Here is a 23,572-nt window from a genome sequence, read left to right on the forward strand (position 1 = left end):
TTATTTTATTATTATTTATTTTATCCGATTTAGCCGATGCCGCGGCCGGATGGAAAGTTGCCTGCAACGTTTTTTGCTCCGGCAAAAAAAACGCATCGCGCCGCATCCGGCCGCTGAGGCGCATTTTTCAATGCATGCCTATGGATGCCGGATGCGGCGCGATGCGGAAGAAACTGCATCCGGTCGCCGCATGCGGTTTCTTCTACTGCACATGCTCAGTAGCGTGCCGCAACCGGAAAAAAACGGACCGGCCGCATGTAAAAAGATATTCAAAGGATGCGGTGTTTTCACCGCATCCGTTGCATAGGTTTCACAGACGGATTGAGCCGCACTGCTCAAACCGGATGTGTGAAAGTAGCCTTAGTTAGTTACTTGTGATCATAACCATGGATACCTAAGGTCCTGCAATGCCCTGAACATGAGGTAAGTGACATTGTGAATCAGGAGAACTATACTACATTTCTAATTGGAGGTATTTGCTATTATTATTATTAGATTTACTACATATTGGGATAGCATCTTTAAGAGGGCAATACCCCTTTAACTTTCCAACTTACAAAGGTAACAGCTTTAGTCCAAATTTCCATTTATATAGAAGAAATCTGAGAAATATCCTTTTCATTTTTTTTTTGTTTTGTATTATCCATAGTATTAGGATTAATTTACTAGAGAGTGTTTTTTGTTTTATGAATTATAAAGATATAATTTATACACTTATTTATTTTTGTATTTTTGTTTTAGTTTGGCTGGAAAAATGAATCTCCAGTGTTAGATTCTAATAAGTCACAATGTAGAACTTCATCTGGAAAAAAAAATGCCAGCTCTGAGTGACTTAATGTTACACAGAAAACCTCGTTTCACTCACTGCCTTAGATTTATGACCTTTTTATTAAGTGTCTGCAAGTGACAGTGTTAACAGAAAATCCCCGGAGAGTGATGTTGGAAAGTGTCAGTCAAAAAAAGTAATCGCTCTGTGAAAAATGAGGTTCTCTGAGGATCGTACGCAGGGCTCACAGTGAATCCATCTTCTGCTTGCTGCATCATTAGAGCGTGTGTGAAGTACTGCATTATGGATAAGCTGATCCCTCCGTGAGGGGTCCTGAGCACACCTGCAAGCATCTGACCGGTGAAAGTTAATGGTCTGGTACATAGTAAAAAGTTCTGTATATTAAATACTTTTGTGCTTAACCCTCTGACTGCTGAGTGTAGGGAGCAGCTGCACAAAAGGCAAAGAAAAGGAACATATGGACATTTCATAGGAATAATTTTTAAAGGTTTTGTTTCATGACAGTAACCCTTGTTAAATGTTCTGTTGGTGCTTAAGAAATTAAAAAATGGGTAAAGGGAATCTGCAGGTTTTTGATATGTACAATAGAAATCAAAATTAGAGAACAACCCACAATTGCCTAAATGTTAATGTCATTGTGTAGTCCTATGTGCTAATATCCTAACATGAGTACACTAGGAATATTTTAAGCTTATTTCGTAAATTGAATTGAGTCAAAAGCACATAATAAAATTGTAAATGAGATAAATGAAAAAGAACAAAACTAGAGAACACTTTCAGATGGAGTAAAAGAAGAATAATCTAGCTCAACTGTGGCGAGGTCCAGCATGCATGGATTAAACACTCGGAAAGTGCAGGAGGTACGAAGACAAAGGAGCAGGATCCAGCTTCCGGAATATAATAAAATATTCAAGCTTTATTTCAAGAATCAATATAAAATATGAACATCAAAAAGTGGATAAGGTCAAGGAGCCCAATGTCACAACACGTTTCGATCGCTGCCTGAGTTCTTTATCACTTTAAAACGTTCAGATACCTGCAAAGTATTGTTGTTAATCTGGCACCTGGTGCTAATTTTCTTAAAGGGAACCTGTCACCACTTTTTTGGTGTATAAGCTGCGGCCACCACCACTGGGCTCTTATATACAGCATTCTAAAATGCTGTATATAAGAGCCCAGGCCGCTGTGACAACATAAAAAACATTTTATAGTACTTACCTGACGGTCGATCTGCAGTGGAATAGGGCCTAATGGGCGTCTCCGTTGTGCAGTGCGGGCGCCTCCTCTTTCAGCCATCTTCGTTCTCTTTCTGAAGCCTGTGTGCGGACACGGCTACGTCATACACACTCTCCGGTCCTGCGCAGGCGCACTACAATAGTTTGATCTGCCCTGCTCAGGACCGGAATGCCGGTGAGTGTGGATGACGTCGGACCCGTCTTGCACCGCGGCTGGAGAAGAAGGAGAACAAAGATGGCCGAAAGAGGCGGCACCGGCACCGGAGAACGGAGATGCCCATTAGGCCCTATTCCACCGCAAAGCGACCGTTAGGTAAGTATTATAAAGTGTTTTTATGTTGTCACAGCGGCCTGGGCTCTTATATACAGCATGTTACAGTAGAATGCTGTATATAAGAGCCCGGTGGTGGTGGCTGCAGCTTATAGTCCAAAAAAGTGGTGACAGGTTCCCTTTAATTATCTGACAAACCCTATTTAACTGGCAGCCTAACTTTCCAGTTTGCACTGACTTTGTAAAACTGGTGTACCGTTCCAATGTGACTGAAACCCTATGTCCATATGAAGGCAAAGGCGTGACCCTATCAGCCATAGCAAGAGAAGTTGGTCGTTCCAAGTCTGTGATTTCGAGAATATTGTATCTTTACAACATCACAAACTTTTTCATGTTCCCCAAGAAGGCTGGTCGCCCTCAAAAGACAAATACAAGAAAGGTCAGGATAATGTGAAGAATCTCCATGGGTAATCGTTTCAACACTGCAGCTGGAATTGCTTGCCAGTACAGCATTGAACAGGGTAAGGATCTGCCTCGTCATACAGTGTCAAAACGTTTAAGAGCATATGAACTGAAAGCCCACTCTGCAGTGACCAAATCTCTCATTAGCAGAAAGAATCTAAAGGCTAGACGCTGGTGAGGAGCATGTTGTGTGGACAGAGGACTAGTGGTCCGCAGTTCATTTTAGTGATGAAAGTAAGTTTAATTTATTTGGGTCTTATGGGAAACATTATGTTCATCGACAAACTGGGGAACAACTAAACCCAAAGTGTGTTAAGAAGTCAGTGATAGGTGGTGGAGGAAGTGTCATGGTTTGGGGAATGTTAGCAGGAGTTGGACCTCTCATACTGCTACATGGCAGAGAGAATGCAAGTGTGTATCAGAGCCTTCTTCAACAACACGTGGTTCCTTCCTTGCGCTCATCACTCAATCAGCCAGCAATTTTCATGCAGGTCAATGCCCCCTGTCACACAACAAAACGGGTAAAGCAGTTACCCAGAGTCCTGATCTAAACCCAATAGAGAACATCTGGAAAATCCTTGGTAACAAAGTTATGGCCAAGAAACCTACAAAAGTGAAAGAACTTTGGAAGAGACTCGAAGAAGAGTGGACCAAAATCACAACAGAGCAATGTGAGAGACTAGTGATGTCCTGTGGCCGCAGATGTGCTGAAGTCATTCCAAGCAAAGGCCTGTACACTTCCTACTGATTGGTGACTGTTGTTAGCTTCAGAAAATGTAGTTATCTTTCTCTGTGCTACAGTCTAATTCATAATGAGCTGTGGCATTCCCTATGCCAAAATTCTCACTCCTGTACCTGACTGGAGTGAGATTTCTGGTATAACACATGGAGGGTCACGCCACTTTTCAGATTCTCATGGTTCATGAAGAGGCATGCATCTTTTTATGAATCTGGAGTGTCTGCAGCATACATGTGAACAACGCTGCTCTTAATAAATATGGCCCAAAAAGTTTACCAGTATCAATATAGTAGAATATACTGTATATTACATTGCATTGTTTTTTTTGTCTAGATCCTCAGCTGAACAGAAAAGATTGAAAACTGTGTGAATCCAGAAATAAAAATATGTGTTAAATGTCAAAACTCATTGATCCAAATAACTTACTAGTCTTTGCTTTTCCTTCTCCATCTTACTGTTCTCTTCTTTCAATTTGTCAACTTTGGTAGACAGCTCCTTGATTCTGCCAGGAAACAACATGAAATGCATTTATTTCTCATTGCGCTGTATATCTAGTGTTAGCTGTATAAGGTCGTGTTCACATTTCAGTTTTCAATTCCGTTTCATGACTTGTTTGAGGAGGAAATAAAACGGTCAATTACAGGACCCATTCAATTGAATGTGTTTTATTTTTCCTAAAATGTTACCAATTTTCATCTGTTCCATCAACTTTTCAATGTTACTTTTATCTATTAATAAAAAATAAAGATAGAAGATGGAACAGACACTTCCTTTTTTAACACTAAAGTCTATGAGAAACCATTTCTAACTAATGATCATCCGTCATCTGCTTAAAGGGAATCTGTCACCAGGTTTTTGCTACCTAATCTGAGTGCAGCATGATGTAGGGGCAGAGATCCTGATTCCAGTGATATGTCACTTACTGGGCTGCTTAGTGTCATTTTTTATACAGTCACTGTATTCTCAGGAGGAGATTATCATTAATAAACCTGCTGCCGTGTAGTCCAACCATGCCCACTCAAACTGATTGGATGCAGTTGCGTACCACCAATGGTGGCAGACCACGCGGTTGCTATAGGGCCCGTGAATTGGGGGGCGGGGGTGGTGGTGGAATTCACTGTGGGGGTATGATACAGTGTTTAATACAGAAAAAAGCCGCCATAGTGCAAGTATTGTGCTCGAGGAAAGGACTGAGTCCTCAATGTCACAAAATATACCTTCAGCACCAAACGATGTCACTTGAACCTTACAGCCAATCAGCAGTCGCTTATGAGCTGCTGATTGGCTACAGAGCTCGTGTGATTTAACAATTTCACATGAGACCCAGCACGAACATCTCTGGAATGAGGTTAGCCTCAGATTTTTTCTATTTTACACTTTTTCTCTGCATGATTTCTAAAACTTAATGTGGATAAAACAGAATTCATTATCTTTCCCCCATCTCACTCATCCCCACCCAACTGACCTATCCATCATAGTCAATGGCTACTCACTCTCTCCAGTCCCGCAAGCTTGCTGCCTCAAGGTAACCAACCCTTGACTCTGCTCTTACTTCATCCACATATCCAAGCCATTTCCACCTCCTGCTGACTCCAACTCAAAAATATTTTCTGTAACCCAATATTAGGCAAAAAACACTAGTGCATGCCCTCATCATCTCCTGCCCTGACTACTGCAACTTCCTGCTCTGTGGTCTCCCTACTAACATTCTTGCACCCCACCAATCTATCCTAAACTCTGCTGCCCAACTAATGCACCTCTCCCCTCATTATTCCCCAGCCTCTCTCTCTGCTAATCCCTTCACTGGCTTCCCATTTCCCAAACACTTCAGTTCAAAACTCTATCCATTACATACAAAGCCATCCACAACCTGTCTCCTACATACGTCTGTGACCTACACTCCCGGTACTTACCTGCACTCAACCTCTGATCCTCATAAGATCTCCATCTCACCTCCCATCTTATCTCCTCTGCCCACAATTGCATACAAGATTTCTCTTGTGCAGCCCCCATACTCTGGAACTCTCTAGCCCAACATATCCGTCTCTTGTCTACAGTGGAAACCTTCAAAAGGAACCTGAAGATCCATTTCTTCCAACAAGCCTACAATCTACAATAACCCTCAGTCCACTACACAACTGCGCAACCAGCTCTACCCTCAGCTACTGTATCCTCACCCAGCCCCTGTAGACTGTGAGCCCTCGTGGGCAGGGTCCGCTCTCCTCCTGTACCTGTCTGTGCCTTGTATTGTTCATGATTATTGTACTAGTTTTTATTATGTATAAAGGGTACTTTACACGCTGCGATATCGGTACCGATATCGCTAGCGAGCGTACCCGCCCCCGTCGGTTGTGCGTCACGGGCACATCGCTGCTCGTGGTGCACAATATCGCTAACACCCGTCACACGGACTTACCTTCCCTGCGACGTCGCTGTTGCCGGAGAACCGCCTCCTTTCTAAGGCGGCGGTTCATGCGGAGTCACAGCGACGTCACACGGCAGGCGTTTAATAGCAGAGGAGGGGCGGAGATGAGCGGCTGGAACATGCCGCCCACCTCCTTCCTTCCTCATTGCTGGTGGAAGGAGGTAAGGAGATGTTCGTCGCTTCGGAGGTGTCACACACAGCGATGTGTGATGCCGCAGGAACGAGGAACAACATCGCTACTGACCAGACAACGATTTTTCATAAATAAACCTCTCTCAGACAAACGATTTTTGCCTCTTTTGCGATCATTTAAGGTCGCTCCAGCCTGTCACACGCTGCGATGTCGCTAACGACGCCGTATGTGCGTCACAAACACCGTGACCCCGACGATATATCGTTAGTGATGTCGCAGCGTGTAAATGGCCCTTTTATCTTTTTCACGTGTAAAGAGCCATGGAATAAATGTTGCAATAATAATAATAATAAAAAAAAAATAGGGGACAACCCCTTTAATAAATCCATTAAAGTGTACCACCAGTCTGCTATTTAATATATTTATATTTTTACTGTTTGTACTGGGTGAACCAAGGTTTGCATCAATCTCAATGTACTGTATATGTTCCCTTATGACCTCCATTCACCATCATGCATAACTTTCATAACTCCACGGCTTCCACGGCTTGTGGGGACAGGGAGAGGTGGCAGGTGTCAGGGGATATAGAAATTTAGTTTCTAACATAGAAGTATTTGTGGAATGTGAGACGCCAACACATTGTCTACATTTTTTCTGTTCATTTCAAGCATCCGGTGAAATAAAATGCCTAAGACGGCATTAACCTCCTCTGATTAAGACGTTTGGTTTACTTGCTAAACAAATGATGGTGACGTGGAAATCACAGTCTAAAGTAATGAATCACCAGACGATAATACCATCTCTTGGATTCAGAGCGCAGTCTATGATTAGGGCACAAAGGGATCTATTTATCCCATTTCTGAGACGTGTGTAAAGCCTTCATGTTCCCATCTGTATACGTCTGCATCACTCAGTAGGGTTCAGGAGGTTAGTATCAATGCTGTTACTTACACAGGATAATCCCCTGGCTGCTAACTAAGGATTACAGCTTACTTTGTCACACGCAATAGATCACACATGTACTCAAGTAGCCATTCCTTACAATATGTTTAATACTGAAAATAATCTGCAGTACAGAGATATAGGTCAAAGTGAGGCAATTATTCTTGGATTACAAGCATAGTAAAGGCACTTCTTGATGACATATCCTCCAATTGTGTGATTGAAGTACCATAGAGCCATACACTGTGCAATGGTCAAGGAGTAGTCAATCTCTCTTCTGTACAAGTCAATGAGAGAGAGCTTGCAGTACCATTCACAGTCACTAGTCAATGTATGGGGCTGTGGCATTTCCGGTAATTTCCTTATGTACACAATGGTATAATTTCCACTTTAAATTTTTCCTATCCACATTTATAGTGTAGCTCTATCTTTGCAGTTCATCAGGGCAGAGCAGATCAAAGTATTGTATTGCGCATGCGCGGGACCTCAATGCCAGCCTGTGTGCATGACGCTGGACGCATCATACATCCAGGCTTCAGAAGAAGGAGGACAAAGATGGCCGAAAGAGGAGGCGCCGGACTCAGAGAACAGAGACACCTATCTGACCAGTCTGCACCGCACTGACCATTTAGGTGAATATTACAAAGTGATTTTTACGTTTTACAGAGAGGCCTGGGCTCTTATATACAGCATGTTAGAATGCTGTAGATAAGAGCTCACTGGTGGTGGCCGCAGCTTATAGGCCCCAATTCTGGTGACAGGTTCCCGTTAATTTCTAGCAGTGGGCGTGCAGTGCTTTTTCAGATGAGTTCCTGATGGAATCTTTCTTGAGAAGATGTTGTGTGCACATACCCTTAAGGGTGCTTTACACGCTGCGATATCGCTAGCGATGTCGAGCGCGATAGCACCCGCCCCTGTCGTATGTGTGACATTTGGTGATCACTGCCGTAGCGAACATTATCGCTACAGCAGCGTCACACACACATACCTGTGCAGCGACGTCGCTGTGATCGCCGAACAATCCCTCCTTCATGGGGGAGGTGCGTTCGGCGTAACAGCGACGTCACTAAGCGGCCGTCCAATAGAAGCGGAGGGGCGGAGATGAGCGGGACGTAACATCCCGCCCACCTCCTTCCTACGCATTGCTGGTGGACGCAGGTAAGGAGATGTTTGTCGTTCCTGCGGCGTCACACATAGCGATCTGTGATGCCGCAGGAACGACAAACAACATTGTACCTGCAGCCGCAACGATATTAAGAAAAGGAGCGACGTGTCAACGATCACCGTTTTTGGATGATTTTGCGATCGTTGAACGTCGCTCCTTATTGTCACACGCTGCGATGTCACTACCGGCGCCGGATGTGCGTCACTAACGACATAACCCCAACGATATATCGGTGGCGATGTCTCAGCGCGTAAAGCACCCTTTAGACTGTTTGTCAAATTTTGGATTTTTCAGACTCAGTGTTCCTTTCCTTTGGTGAGCTGGGTGACAGGTACAGAGTTCCCGGCAGTTTTTTAACACAGGACAAACACAGTTTTTCATCTGGGAGAGGAAAAATTGTAGTTTCTCAGCACAGCTGTAGAACACATATGATGAGACCAGGACAAATTTGATGCTGTTTATTATGCCCCTGAAAAACTTAAAACTAGTGTATTTCCATGTGGTCTATGCTTCATATTCAAGGCTGATAAAATTAAAAATAAACATTTAAAAAAAATCCAGAAAAAGCCAGTACAAAAGACGCTCCCAAAGTACTGGATAGTCTAAAAGGTTGAAAATGAGCAAAAACATAGGGTCTATTGTAGGTAACCATGGACTCTATCTTTCTTGGACTTTCATTACATGATTTTTATTATCAATTACTATATGCCTTGGCTATATATTTGTGTTTTGTTTTTTAATTTGCACATAGGTTTTTTTAATGTATCATTGGTCTATTGTATTTTTGCAATATTTAATAGGGTGTCTGTTAGGTGTTCCCAATTCTTACCATCCGCCCCTTGGAGTATTTCATTAGTGACATTTTTATGTGTTTTTATATAAATTTGTTTTTAATTCTAATAAAGGTTCATATTATATGCAATTGCAAATCTTTTTTGTTTGTTACATTTCTCAAAGGTAAGCTACAACTCTGTTGTCGCTCTATGTGACTGCAGACTTGTGAATACTCACATTAGGGGTAACTGATCACTATACAGATTCTCTGGTGCCAGGGCCACGAGTGGGCAGTCACGAGACTGCAAGTACGTGACATATATACTGACAGCCACATTCCAACTAGACCGTATCTGGCCTCGCTCAGTACACTTACATTGAAGGAGGCCGCGGCCATATAGTTGGCACGTGACCGCATGTATGCAATTCATGCTGCTTGTGGTTTGAGCAAAATGAATAGAGTGACAGGTTTTCTTTAAAACTGTCAGGGATAACATAGGATTAGTAAAATAAACTGTAAATCCAATTCCCATATTGCCAATCATTGTTCCGTATGGAACTTGGGCAACAGCTTCGTCATAGCCAGTAATATCCAAAGAAAATAGAATATAAGTCTGGCTCAAACATACAAATTTCTTCTTTATTTTGTTCAGATAAAGTGCATTACATAGCAAACAATGGACACATAAGTAGTGTAATCAATGCGTTTCAGGTGTACTCAGCACCCTTTATCTGAACAAAATAAAGAAATGTGTGTGTTTGAGAGAGATTTTTATTTTATTTTCATAGGATTAGTAAATAGATCCCTTTATCTTTATTTGGGGGATCAACAGAGAATATAACTCACAGATCCCTACTGGAACATGCAAGGAATATTGTGAGTGTTATGAGCCGGTCCCAGAAACAGAATACAGCCTGCATATTACCAAGGAGTCTCGAATTATTATACTGAAGGTCTGGTCTAGTACCGAGTGCTACTACCTGGAGTTCAGCTCCACTTTCTCAGCATCCCACTGGCTCTGCAGCTGAATCATTTGCCTCACTTTATCTCGGAGCTGCTGCTCCAGGCGGGCAGTATGAAGAGATGCTCCAGCAGCATTTTGGGAAAGGCGGAGGTTCGAGTCCAAGTTCAGACAGGCTGTGTGCATGCGGCGTGAACTACGGGAGATTTCTGTCTTCATTTCAGCAAGACCCCTGAAATTTACAAACAAATATATGAAAAAAATATTTATACAAACACTTTAAAATGGAATTCCCAAAATATGAGGATATGCCCTATCAATTTGAGAGGATAACTTATTGATCACTAGGGATCTGACCAATGGGTTCCACAGTGATCCTAACAATGGGGTTCTGGAGCCAGAGAACATGGTAATGCTTGTGTGCATGCTCAACCTCCGCTCCATTCATTGTCCATGGGAGTCCCAGAGATAGCAGATTGTTAAGGCTGCGATGTCGCTCGTGAAAGCACTCACCCCCGTCGTTTGTGTGTCATAGGCAAATCGCTGCCAATGGCGCACAATATCGCTAGTACCCGTCACACGAACTTACCTGCCCAACGACGTTGCTGTGGCCGACGACCAGCCTCTTTTCTAAGGGGGCGGATCGTGCGGCGTCACAGCGACGTCACACGGCAGGCGTCCAATTGAAGCGGAGGGGCGGAGAATAGTCGAATGAAAGTCACGCCCACCTCGTTTCCGGAGGACGCAGGTATGGTGTTGTTTGTCGTTCCTGGGGTGTCACATGTAGCAATGTGTGCTGCCTCAGGAACGACAAACAACCTGCGTCTTGCACCATCAACGATATTTGGGATTTGAACGACGTGTCAACGATCAACGATTAGGTGAGTATTTTTGATCGTTAGCGGTCGCTCGTAGATGTCACACGGAACGACGTTGCTAACGAGGCCAAATGTGCGTCACGAATTCTGTGACCCCCAACGACATCTCGTTAGCGATGTCGTTGCGTGTAAAGCCCCCTTTATGCTCAGCTTTCTCCCACAGTCCAATGTCAATGAGGCTGAGCATATGCACTCCTGTTCCATTCAAGTTGGAGCAACAGAACCCAATACTTGGAATCACGATTGGCCAGAAAGCGGGCTTTCAGCAATCAGTAAGTTATCACCTATCCTATAGATAAGAGGCAACTTCATACTTTGGGAATAACTCTTTAAAATCCAATATCAGAACAATTCTGTCACAGTATACACCTCTATATTATCTATATGTTCATGCAGCACATTCCGTACCTCTCAGACATAGAACGCATATCCAGAAACTGATTGCGCAGGGTTGCTGACTGCCGCCACAAGGTCATGATACTGTTCTGCTCACTTCCCAGGTATGAGGTATAAGTCTGAAAAGATGAAAAGAGGATGAGGTGAGGAACACTAATAATGTCCCATCTAAGGGGTACTTTGCACGTTGCGACATCGCTACTGCGATGTCGTCGGGGTCAAATCGAAAGTGACGCATATCCGGCGCCAGTAATGACGGCGCAACGTGTAAAGCCTAGAAGCATCGTTAAACGATCGCAAAAGAGTTGTAAATCGGTGATCTGTGTAGTGTCGGTCATTTTCATAATTTCGCTGCAGCTACAGTACGAGGTTGTTCCTGCGGCAGCACACATCGCTGTGTGTGAAGCCGCAGGAGCGAGGAACTTCTCCTTACCTGCCTCCACCGGCAATGCGGAAGGAAGGAGGTGTGCGGGATGTTTACGTCCCGCTCATCTCCGCCCCTCCGCTTCTATTGGCCGCCTGCCGTGTGACGTCGCTGTGATGCCGCACGACCCGCCCCCTTAGGAAGGAGGCGGGTCACCGGCCAGAGCGACGTCGCAGGGAAGGTAAGTGCATGTGAAGCTGCCGTAGCGATAATGTTCGCTACGGCAGCTATCACAAGATATCGCATGTGCGACGGGGGCGGGTGCTATTGCGCTTGGCATCGCTATCATTGGCTTGCGATGTCGCAGCTTGCAAAGTACTCCTAAAGCTGGTGTCACACATAACGACGACGACAACGACGTCGCTGCAACGTCACCATATTCTGTGACGTTGCAGCGACCTCAACAGCGACGTCGCTATGTGTGACACATAACAACGATCAGACCCCTGCTGCGAAATCGCTGCTCGCTCCTAAATGCTCCAGGTCATTTTTTGAACGCTGCTATCCCGCTGCGCCATGCTGATAAGCTGATAATCCTTTTGTTTGACACCGCAGCAGGGACGCTACGCTACGTCTGAAACCACACAACGACCGTCGACGTCGCTATGATCGCTGCTCCGTCGCTGCTTTTTATACCATGTTTGACAGCTTACTAACGATCATCTATGGTCGCTGCTACGTCACAGAATATGGTGACGTTGCAGCGACGTCGTTGTCGTCGTCGTTATGTGTGACCCCAGCTTAAGGCTCTTTTCATGCCAATGTTTCCTAATTCCATTGTTCTACTCAATCAAAGCACTAGAATAAAGATACTAATCGTAGTGCCAGATACTGCATATAATTAACACTAGTGGTGCTTGACAAACAGCAATGAGTATAATAGGGTTAACAGAGTTTCCTTCAAGGTATCTGTAATTTTTACAGGAAAAAGTTGTGCTGTTTTGTCCAGTGTTTTTGCCCGGCTACAACACAAATCTGTAGTTTTTGGGAGTTATGTATACTTCATTAGGTAGAAATCTAGGAAATGGTGACATATTAAAGGGCATTTTAAAGTTGCTCTTAGTTTTATCAAATATCTTTCCTGGAAAGTCAAGTTTAAGTCTTCTATGAATACCCACAAATTATCAGAGTAATGAACAGCATGAATGATCAGATTGTGAAATAAAAAAAAATAATAATAATGAGCTTCCTTGCAATTATAGAATTTGCTAACGGTCTAAAATGAATGTCACCAAATTTCGCAATACAAATTGCATACATTATATGACTCAGACCTCAAGTGTGATGAAGCTGGTGTACTTACTTTGAAAATTCATTCCAGAATGGCTGTATAATCCTAATGTAAAGATGGGCATTTTATGCAGTTCCATTTTTAACTGTTAGGCTATGTGCCCACGGTACTCTGTTTCCGCGGATTTTGCCGCGGAAAACCTGCGGATTTATCTGGATTTTCTAGATAAATCCGCAGGTTTTAGCAAGTACAGACACTCCCCATGTTATCCTCTGGGACATGGGGAGTGTCTGTGTCCATGCTGCGGTATATGCAGCTGCGGAATATGCTGCGGATCTCCCGCAACCGCACGTAATTGTATGTCAATTATTCCTGTGGAAATCCCGGCCCTCCACTATGAGATAGAGACCGGGACTTTCAAAGTCGCATGAATGTCCGCAGGTTTTCCACAGATATTTCGCTGGAATCCCGCAGATGCGAGCTCCTGTGGGCACATAGCCTTAGGCGGGCTTTGCACGTTGCGACATCGCAAGCCGATGCTATGATGTCGCACGCAATAGTCCCCGCCCCCGTCGCAGGTACGATATCTTGTGATAGCTGGCGTAGCGAAAATTATCGCTATGCCAGCTTCACATGCACTCACCTGCCCTGCGACCGTCGCTCTGGCCGGCGACCCGCCTCCTTCCTAAGGGGGCGGGTCGTGCGGCATCATAGCGACGTCACACAGCAGGCGGACAATAGCGGCGCAGGGGCGGAGATGAGCAGGATGTAAACATCCCGCCCACCTCCTTCCTTCCGTAGAACCGCCGGCGGCAGGTAAGCTGATGTTCCTCGCTCCTGCGGCGTTACACACAGCGATGTATGCAGCCGCAGGAACGAGGAACTACATCGTACCTGTCGCTGCAGCATAATTATGAAAAAGCCGGAGCCTGCAACGATGATACGATAACGACGCTTTTGCGCTCGTTAATCGTATCATCTAGCATTTACACACTACGATCTTGAAAGTGACGCCGGAAGTGCGTCACTTTCGATTTGACCCCACTGACATCGCATGTGCGATGTTGCAACGTGCAAAGCCGCCCTTAGGGTTCTTTAAGATGTCTTTGATCATTGGTCTGATGCACAACCAATCCGCGCATTGTATTCCATAAGCGGACCAATAATCACAGGCGTCTGAAAGAGCCTTAGAGGTGAACTCATAAAATGCTTATTTTAATGTTAGACTGTATTCACCTTCCTGGCCAGGCCATTTTTTTTTCTATTCTGACCAGTTTAAATTTTTTTTGTAATAACTCTAAAATGGATCCCAGTGATTCTGAGATTGTTTTTTGTGACAAGTTGTACGTCATGTTAGTGGTAAACTTACTATGATATTGTTTGCTTTTATTCATGAAAATATTGTAAATTTGGAGAAAATGTTTTTGATATTTTAAAATTTGTATGCCCTTAAACCAGATCGCTATGTCCCACAAAATAGTTAATAAATAACATTTTCCACATATCTACTTTACATAATCATCGTTTTTGAAATATATTTTTTTTTAGTTAGAAAGTTATAAGGGTTAAAAGTTTATCAGCAATTTCTCATTTTTCTAACTAAATTTGCAGACCATTTTTTTAAGGACCACATCACGTTTGAAGTGATTTTGAGGGGCCTATGTGACAGAAAATACTAAAAAGTGACACTATTCTAAAAACTGCATCCCTTAAACTGGTTAATACCTCATCCAAAAAGTTTATTAACCCTTTTGGTGCTTCACCGAAACTAAAGCAATGTGGATGGAAAAAAAGGACAATTTTACTTTTCCTACAAAAATGTAATTTTGCTATTTCCACAAGGGTAACAAGAGAAAATGCACTATACAATTTGTTGTACAATTTCTCCTGAGCTTCTTAGGCTGCTTTCACACATCCGGTTTTTGCCGTGCGGCACAACACGGCGCTCTGCAGAAAAAACGCAATCGTTTTTTGTTGCCGCCGGTTGCATTTTTTCCCGCATAGACTTGCATTAGCGCCGTATTGTGCCGCATGGCCTTGCGTCCGGTTTTTGCCGGATGCGGCATATTTAGCCCATGTGGCGGCTGGATGGAACGTTGCCTGGCAAGTTTTTTGGTGCGGCGAAAAAAAACACATCGCGCCGGATCCGGCACGATTCACAATGCGAGCCTATGGACGCCAGATGCGGCAAAAACCGCATCCGATCGCCGGATGCGTTTTTTTGCACTGCGCATGCTCAGTATCAAGCCGCATCCGTCAAAAACCGGACGGGCCGCATGGAAAAACTTATGCAACGGATCCGTTTTTTTCGCCGCATCCATTGCATATGTTTTTGAGCCGGATTGAGCCGCACTGCACAAACCGGATGTGTGAAAGCAGCCTTAGGGGTGCTTCACACATAGCGAGATCGCTACCGAAATCGCTGCTACGGCACGGTTTTGGTGACGCAACAGTGACCTCATTAGCGATCTCGCTGTGTGTGACACTGAGCAGCGATCTGGCCCCTGCTGCGAGATCGCTGCTCGTTACACACAGCCCTGGTTCGTTTTCTTCAAAGGCGCTCTCCCGCTGTGACACACAGATCGCTGTGTGTGACAACGAGAGAGCGACGAAATTAAGCGAGCAGGGAGCAGGAGCCGGCATCTGGCAGCTGCGGTAAGCTGTAACCAGGGTAAACATCGGGTAACCAAGGTGGTTACCCGATATTTACCTTAGTTACCAGCCTCCGCAGCTCTCACGCTGCCTGTGCTGCCGGCTCCGGCTCTCTGCACATGTGGCTGCAGTACACATCGGGTTAATTAACCCGATGTGTACTGTAGCTAGGAGAGCAAGGAGCCAGCGCTAAGCAGTGTGCGCGGCTCCCTGCTCTCGCGGTTATGATCGCTGCTTCGGCTGCTGTGTTTGACAGCTAAGCAGCGATCATAACAGCGACTTACAAGGTCTCTGTTACGTCACAGAAAATGGTGACGTAACAGCGACCTCGTTGTCGCTGTCGCTTAGTGTGAACCAGCCCTTACGGGGGTGTGAAGAAGCTGGGAGAAACAATCCCTGGGGTGGAGGGATTGTCCAACTAGGAATGGTGTTTGCTCAGACTATCAGTGTATGGTATGTACACCTATGATTATCTCCTTACCTGGACAATTACAATACTAGGATGTGGTTATGTTCAATTCTCTCCAGGGTTCGTCAGCAGTATATCATTTATTCATATAAGATTGCTTAGCTTGTATATAAAAGTTACAACAGTGCCAATTATAGGATTTAAATAATTTATTCAGCCTAATAAGGGGCATCAATCCATAGTCTATGGTGGTCTTTACACGTTGCGACATTGGTAACGATATATCGTCGGGGTCACATCGTTAGTGACGCACATCCGGCGCCGTTACCGACATTGCAGCGTGTAAACCCTAGGAGTGACGATTACCGATCGCAAAAACGTCAAAAATCGTTGATCAGTGACACGTCGCTCCTTTTCATAATATCGCTGCTGCTGCCGGTACGATGTTGTTATGTTGTTCCTCGTTCTTTCAGCACCACACATCGCTGTGGATGACACCGCAGGAACGACAAACATCTCCTTACCTGCATCCTGCCAGCAATGCGGAAGGATGAAGGTGGGCGGGATGTTACGTCCCACTCATCTCCGCCCCTCTGTTTCTATTGGGCGGCCGCTTAGTGACGTCGCGGTGACGTCGCTGTGACGCTGACTGCACCTCCCCCTTGAAGGAGGGATTGTTCGGCGGTAACAGCGATGTCGCCGACCAGGTATGTGCGTGTGAAGCTGCCGTAGCGATAAAGTTCGCTACGGCAGCAATCACCATATATCGCATGTGCGATGGGGGCGGGTGCTATCGCGCTCAACATCGCTAGCAAGCGCTAGCGATATCGCAGCGTGTAAAGCTCGCCTATTTTCCTGGTTGATGCTATGTTTACTTCCTAATGTGCATACATTTTTTTATGTATTTTGATATAATTTCTAGTGATTGGATACCGGCACATGTAATGTATTGTACAACACCTAGGTCAGTCATGGCGAACCTTTTACAGGCCGAGTGCCCAAACTGTAGTTTTTTTTTCCGAAGTGCCAACCAATCCTATTATGTAAATAATTGATTGTAACCTAAAGGCCCCGTCACACTAAGCAACATCGCTAGCAACATCGCTGCTAACGAACAACTTTTGTGACGTTGCTAGCGATGTTGCTGTGTGTGACATCCAGCAACAACCTGGCCCCTGCTGTGAGGTCGTTGGTTGTTGCTGAATGTCCTGGGCCATTTTTTAGTTGTTGCTGTCCTGCTGTGAAGCACAGATCGCTGTGTGTGACAGCGAGACAGCAACAACTAAATGTGCAGGCAGCAGGAGCCGGCTTCTGTGGAGGCTGGTAACCAATGTAAACATCGGGTAACCAAGAAGCCCTGTCCTTGGTTACCCGATATTTACCTTTGATACCAGACTCCGCCGCTCTCACTGCCTGTGCTGCCGGCTCCTGCTCTGTGCACATGTTAACCCGATGTGTGCTGTAACTACATGTGCACAGAGCAGGAGCCTGTGCTGCCGGCTCCTGCTCTGTGCACATGTAGCTGCAGGACACATCGGGTTAATTAACCCGATGTGTGCTGTAACTACATGTGCACAGAGCAGGAGCCTGTGCTGCCGGCTCCTGCTCTGTGCACATGTAGCTGCAGGACACATCGGGTTAATTAACCCGATGTGTGCTGTAACTAGGAGAGCAAGGAGCCAGCGCTAAGCATTGTGCGCTGCTCCCTGCTCTCTGCACATGTAGCTACAGCACACATCGGGAAATTAACCCCATGTGTGCTGTAACTAGGAGAGCAAGGAGCCAGCGCTCAGTGTGCGCTGCTCCCTGCTCTCTGCACGTGTAGCTCCGTGCGGTGGTAACCAAGGTAAATATCGGGTTGGTTACCCGATATTTACCTTAGTTACCAAGCGCAGCATCTAACACGCGGCGCTGGGGGCTGGTCACTGGTTGCTGGTGAGCTCACCAGCAACTTGTGTAGCCACGCTCCAGCGATCCCTGCCAGGTCAGGTTGCTGGTGGGATTGCTGGAGCGTTGCAGTGTGACATCTCACCAGCAACCTCCTAGCAACTTACCAGCGATCCCTATCGTTGTTGGGATCGCTGGTAAGTTGCTTAGTGTGACTGGACCTTTACCTTTGCCGTCTTCCCTTCTCTTCAGCAGGGGTCATCACGCTCATGCATGCTTACCACACACTGAAGCTGAGCCCCTGCCCTTTCCAGACACAGCAGTTGGATTGATCCCTCTGGAAAAAAATTGCAGCATATTAGACAGAGATTTTAGCCTGGAATGCAATAAGATGTCACCCTGTAATCCACATCTACATTTCAAAGTCTGAACATCCTGAAATCCCATAAAGACGTACGAGTTGCTCCCCTCCCCTTTCATTCTGAAGTTATGTCCCCCATCCTGGGCCACTTCCTGGTAAACATGTCCCCATCCTGATATATATTTCCTACATTCTGGTATATTTGTCCCCATCATTGCCCCATCCTGGTAAATGTTCCTCCATCCCGGCATGTACCCCATTCCTGGTAAATGTCCTCCACTCTGGTAAATGTACCCCATTCTTGGTAAATATACCCCATCATTGTAAATGTATCCCATCCTGGCATGTTCCCTCATGCTGTTAAATGACCCCATCCTGGTAAATGTACCTTATCCAGGCATGTTCCCTTATCCTGGTAAATGTCCCCTTTCCTGATAAATGTACCCCATCCTGATAAATGTCACCCTTCCTGCTAAATGTTCCCCATCCTGGCATTTGTCCTCATCCTGGAATGTTCATGTACCCCCATCCTGGTAAATGTATCCCCCATCCTGGTAAATGTACCCCTTACTGGCATGTTCCGCTTCCTGCTAAATGTACCCCATTCTGGCATGTTTCCCCCCATCCTTGCAGTCATGTTTCCCCCATCCTTGCAGCCATGTTTCCCCCCATCTTTGCAGCCATGTTTCCCCCCCATCTTTGCAGCCATGTTTCCCCCCATCTTTGCAGTTATATTTCCCCCCCATCCTTGCTGCCATGTTTCCCCATCTTTGCACGTTTTTCTCCATCTTTGCATGTTTCTCCCATCCTTGCAGCTATGTTTGCCCCGTGCTCTGTTTGCTTGCCCTGTGCTCTGTTTGCTTGCCCCGTGCTCTGTATGTTTTCCCCCGTGCTCTGTATGTTTGCCCCCGTGCTCTGTATGTTTGCCCCCGTGCTCTGTATGTATGCCCCGTGCTCTGTATGTATTCCCCGTGCTCTGTATGTATGCCCTGTGCTCTGTATGTATGCCCCGTGCTCCCTATGTTTTCCCCATGCTCTCCATGTTTCCCCCGTGCGCTCCATGTTCCCCCTTTGCTCCACATGTTTCCCCCGTGCGCTCCATGTTCCCCCTTTGCTCCACATGTTTCCCCCTTTGCTCCACATGTTTCCCCCGTGCGCTCCATGTTCCCCCTTTGCTCCACATGTTTCCCCCTTTGCTCCACATGTTTCCCCCTTTGCTCCACATGTTTCCCCCTTTGCTCTCCATGTTTCCCCCGTGCGCTCCATGTTCCCCCTTTGCTCCACATGTTTCCCCCGTGCGCTCCATGTTCCCCCGTGCGCTCCATATTCCCCCTTTTCTCCACATGTTTCCCCCTTTGCTCCACATGTGTCCCCCGTGCGCTCCATGTTCCCCCTTTGCTCCACATGTATCCCCCGTGCGCTCCATGTTCCCCCTTTGCTCCACATGTATCCCCCGTGCGCTCCATGTTCCCCCTTTCCTCCACATGGTCCCCCGTGCGCTCCATATTCCCCCTTTTCTCCACATGTTTCCCCCTTTGCTCCACATGTATCCCCCGTGCGCTCCATGTTCCCCCTTTGCTCCACATGTATCCCCCGTGCGCTCCATGTTCCCCCTTTGCTCCACATCTATCCCCCGTGCGCTCCACGTTTCCCCCGTGCTGGCTCTGTCCCCCACACCTTGGCACAGCTGCACACAGCTTAAAAATTAAAAAAAAAAACAACTCACCTTGCAAAACCCGCTCCATCGCTGCGTCCTCAGTTAGTTCAGGTCCCGTGCGGCCACAAGACGCCGGCGCCGCCTACTGACGCTCCTCCGTCTCCTAGGCAACAGGCCTGCAGCCCAGGAGAGGAGGAGTGTCAGAAGGAGGAGAAATGTCTCCTCTGTTCCAACAGCACTTTGCACGTCGGTGCGACCACACCGACAGTGCAGAGTGGCTGAATATGGCGACAGCGCGCGTGCCAGCAACAAGGGCTCTGTGTGCCCTGTTTGGCACGCGTGCCATAGGTTCACCATCACTGACCTAAGTGATGTTTTTTCAGTCCCTTAAAGGAGTCTTCTCTGTTTTAAATGATTTTTAATAAATAAAAATGAATAATTTTACTTAAAGCATGAATCGTTTTCTTATCTTAAGTTTAGTGGCATAAAACTTGAGGTTGAGGACTAAAATGTACTGTATAGTTGAACCATCATGCGCTGTATATGATATATTGGACGTTGTTGATTTAAAAATGTTGCTTTAGCCCGAAATGTTTTATTTTCACAAAGGTAACAAAAAAAAAATGCACCATACAATTTGTTGTGCAATTTCTCCTTCCCCATATGTGGTCGAAAGCAACTTTTGAGGCACAGTACAAAGCTCAGAAAGGAAGGAGCACCAAATTGCACTTCAGAATTTGCTGGAATGGCGTGAGGGTACCATGTCACATTGGGAGAGTCGCTGAGGTGCCAGAACAGCAGAACCTGCCCATAAGTGACACTATCTTATAAACTAAACACCTCAATGAATTAATCTAGAAGAAACTAGGACAAATCACAACTTACTCAGCTTCAGACGCACCCTAATAACACATCTTTTTAGGGCGGCCTATCACACCCCCTAGCCGAACTAAATTCACATAGTGCCTCCATGCCTTCTCAGAACATACCCCCACGTCAAACTCCAAGGCACCCAAATGCATCTCAAGGTTCCAGGCAGCCATTATCTAGCCCCCATTTCCTTGAGATGGCTGGATTGTCATTGTAAATAAGCACCTATATCTTGTCCTTCCAACCTCATTGTAGATTGTAAGCTCTCCGAGCAGGGTTGTGTTTTTTTCCCTCTAAATATTGTATTTTCCATAACTGTTACTTGTTTGTATATGATCCTCCTGAATTGTAAAGCGCTGCGGAATATGTTGACGCTATAGAAATAAATATTATTACTATTGTTATCTTGGGGTGCAGTAATCATATTGACACCACAGGTGTGTCAGTATTTTATACTATTAGGTAGTCAAGAAAAAAACAATTACCGTATATTTTCACCACAAAAAAAAAAAGGTATTTAGCCTCAGATTTTACATTTTCACACAATGAAATGGGAACAAATGTCAACAAAATTTTGTTACAAAATTTCTGCTGAATGCGGTAGCCCATAAGTAGCTGTATTAAAAAACAATTTTATGGAAAAAAGAATTGTTTTTCCATCACTGTATAAGTGGAGTCTTATTTTTTTTGCGGAACGTTTTCATCAATACCATTTTTATTTCCATGCAACTTTTTATTTCATTTTTTTCAGCTGTGTGATTACAAAGCATCTTTTTTTAACACATTTCTTTTACAGTGTTACTGAAGCGGTAAACTAGTGTGACAGTTTTAAAGAGCGGGTTGTTCTGAAGGCGGCGATACAAAATATGTGTACTTTTTTCGTTTTTACATAAATGTATGTATTTATTGGTAAAATATTTTTTTTCTATATTTTTGTTCCTTTTGTGATTTTTTATAAATATATATTTTAAATTTTTTTTTTACATTTTATTTTTACCTTTTTACTTAGTCATAGGATGGGACATCAACTCTCCCAGTCTTGATCGCTGATCTAATGCTCCGCAATGCTTTTATATTGCAAGGCAATAAATCAGTGACTGGCACGAAGGAAGGAGGCTGGTCACGTAAGGCAGGACTTCACAAGCCTCCATGCCTGAGTGACCCCCCACAGACATTATTTGGCCCCAGGTCAACAAAGACACCATCAGTACAATGCCACATTGTACCAATCGGAGCAGAGAGGGGAGCCACCTCCCTTTACAAGCAGATTGATGCTGTTGGTACTATTGACAGTGGCATCAGAAGGGTTTAATGCTCATGATCAGTGCTAACACCGATAGTGGGCGTTACAGCAGGTATGATACATAGCTGACACTCGCTTATTATCTCGTCGATGCCAAAGGTAAGCTGTCGCGATCGTACCACGCGATCGTCCCTGCAGCATCGTACACGTACAGTGGATGTCATGAAGTGATGAAAAAGGATTGTGGCCATTCTAACATGGAATACAACATAAGTCCAGCAGCCTCATCAGGTCAATAGCTCTACTTCATAGCGTATGCAGGTTGTGTGGTGAGATCTGGTGGCAGATATAAATTAAATGATAAATCACCTCTCTTTCTTTCCTCCACTCAGACTCTTGCTGTTCCAACACATCCTGTGATCTGCGCAGGTCGGCGCTCAGTTTCCTCATCTCCTCGGTCACTTTTTCATTTGTGATCTTGAGCTGGTCCATCTGCTCCCGCAGAGTCATATTCACCTCTGTCAGGCTGCTGCTCCTGCAAAAATGTGGGCTTAAATTATAAAACAGATCCATCTAATATGTGGGTAACATTACTGAACTATGGAATAAATTTGGATCGCTCCAACATGTAAAGGTATGTTCACACTTGTTTCTATGCCTGACAATCTGTTCTGTACACAGTGGCAAAATGTGGATTTCCATTGCCTGGGGCAAGGTGAGTATTTTATAAACCCTAAACCGCAAACTTTTAGCACTCCCTGATTCATTCCATCAGTCCAGTATTGAATCTACAATCCAGTAAAACTCTTATAGGCTTTATTAAAAATTCCACAGAGAATAAAACAGATATAAGTACAAAAAGCAACGCGTTTCACATTACTTATTCTGCTATGAAGAAGGATCATAAGTGATCAGAAACGCGTTGCTTTTTGTACTTGTGCAGTTCTATTCTCACTGGAATTTATAATAAATACTAATAGAATTGTATTAGCTTGTTGGAGCTGAATGTGTTTAACCCTATCTTCATTATAACCCTAGTTCCTAATCCTAGATGGATGTTAGAAAAAGTATATAAAGATTATTATAAGATTAGTGTCTATTTTTTTTTTTTTTTTTTTAGGCGACAAAATTTTGTCCCTTACTCTGGTAGTGCACTGTACGGCTTTGCTCTGTATAGGCAGCAAATGAAATGACAAAGCTGACATCATTACACTAAGGCTAGGGCCCCACTTTGCATTCTCCTACTTGCAGTTCTAAACGCACGTTTTGGCCTTAATTGACTTGACCAAAGTTGCCTTTTTCTGAAATTTAGCGCTGAAAACGCATGCGTATTTACCGCGTTTTAGATGCGTTTTCAGCGCTTTTTGCATGCTTTTTCACCTGCGTTTTGACAGATGCGTTTTGAACATCAAGACACTGCTAAATAAAGTTTAAACAGTCAAACAAAATGAAAAAAGAGAAAAAAAAGGAACACATAGATTTTTAGAAACAATTAAGGAAATAGAAATGAAGGGAATTTTGTTTACTTACCGTAAATTCCTTTTCTTCTAGCTCCAATTGGGAGACCCAGACAATTGGGTGTATAGGCTATGCCTCCGGAGGCCGCACAAAGTATTACACTAAAAGTGTAAAGCCCCTCCCCTTCTGCCTATACACCCCCCGTGCTCCC

At 44.8% G+C, this 23,572-nt stretch overlaps 1 protein-coding gene across 1 annotated transcript in view; it reads right to left on the minus strand.

Annotated features, from left to right (window-relative positions):
* CROCC2 (ciliary rootlet coiled-coil, rootletin family member 2) overlaps positions 1 to 23,572 on the minus strand; it is a 324,826-nt gene that overhangs the window by 139,152 nt on the left and 162,102 nt on the right. The window contains exons 7-10 of the mRNA XM_075340867.1: positions 22,273 to 22,438; positions 11,182 to 11,288; positions 9,915 to 10,127; positions 3,921 to 3,996 (exon numbers count right to left, since the gene is read on the minus strand). Of these exons, the coding sequence (XP_075196982.1) occupies positions 3,921 to 3,996; positions 9,915 to 10,127; positions 11,182 to 11,288; positions 22,273 to 22,438 (562 nt within the window). The remainder of the gene's footprint in view (positions 1 to 3,920; positions 3,997 to 9,914; positions 10,128 to 11,181; positions 11,289 to 22,272; positions 22,439 to 23,572) is intronic.

The sequence above is a fragment of the Anomaloglossus baeobatrachus genome, chromosome 3 (assembly GCF_048569485.1).
Source record: "Anomaloglossus baeobatrachus isolate aAnoBae1 chromosome 3, aAnoBae1.hap1, whole genome shotgun sequence".
Classification (NCBI taxonomy): domain Eukaryota; kingdom Metazoa; phylum Chordata; class Amphibia; order Anura; family Aromobatidae; genus Anomaloglossus; species Anomaloglossus baeobatrachus.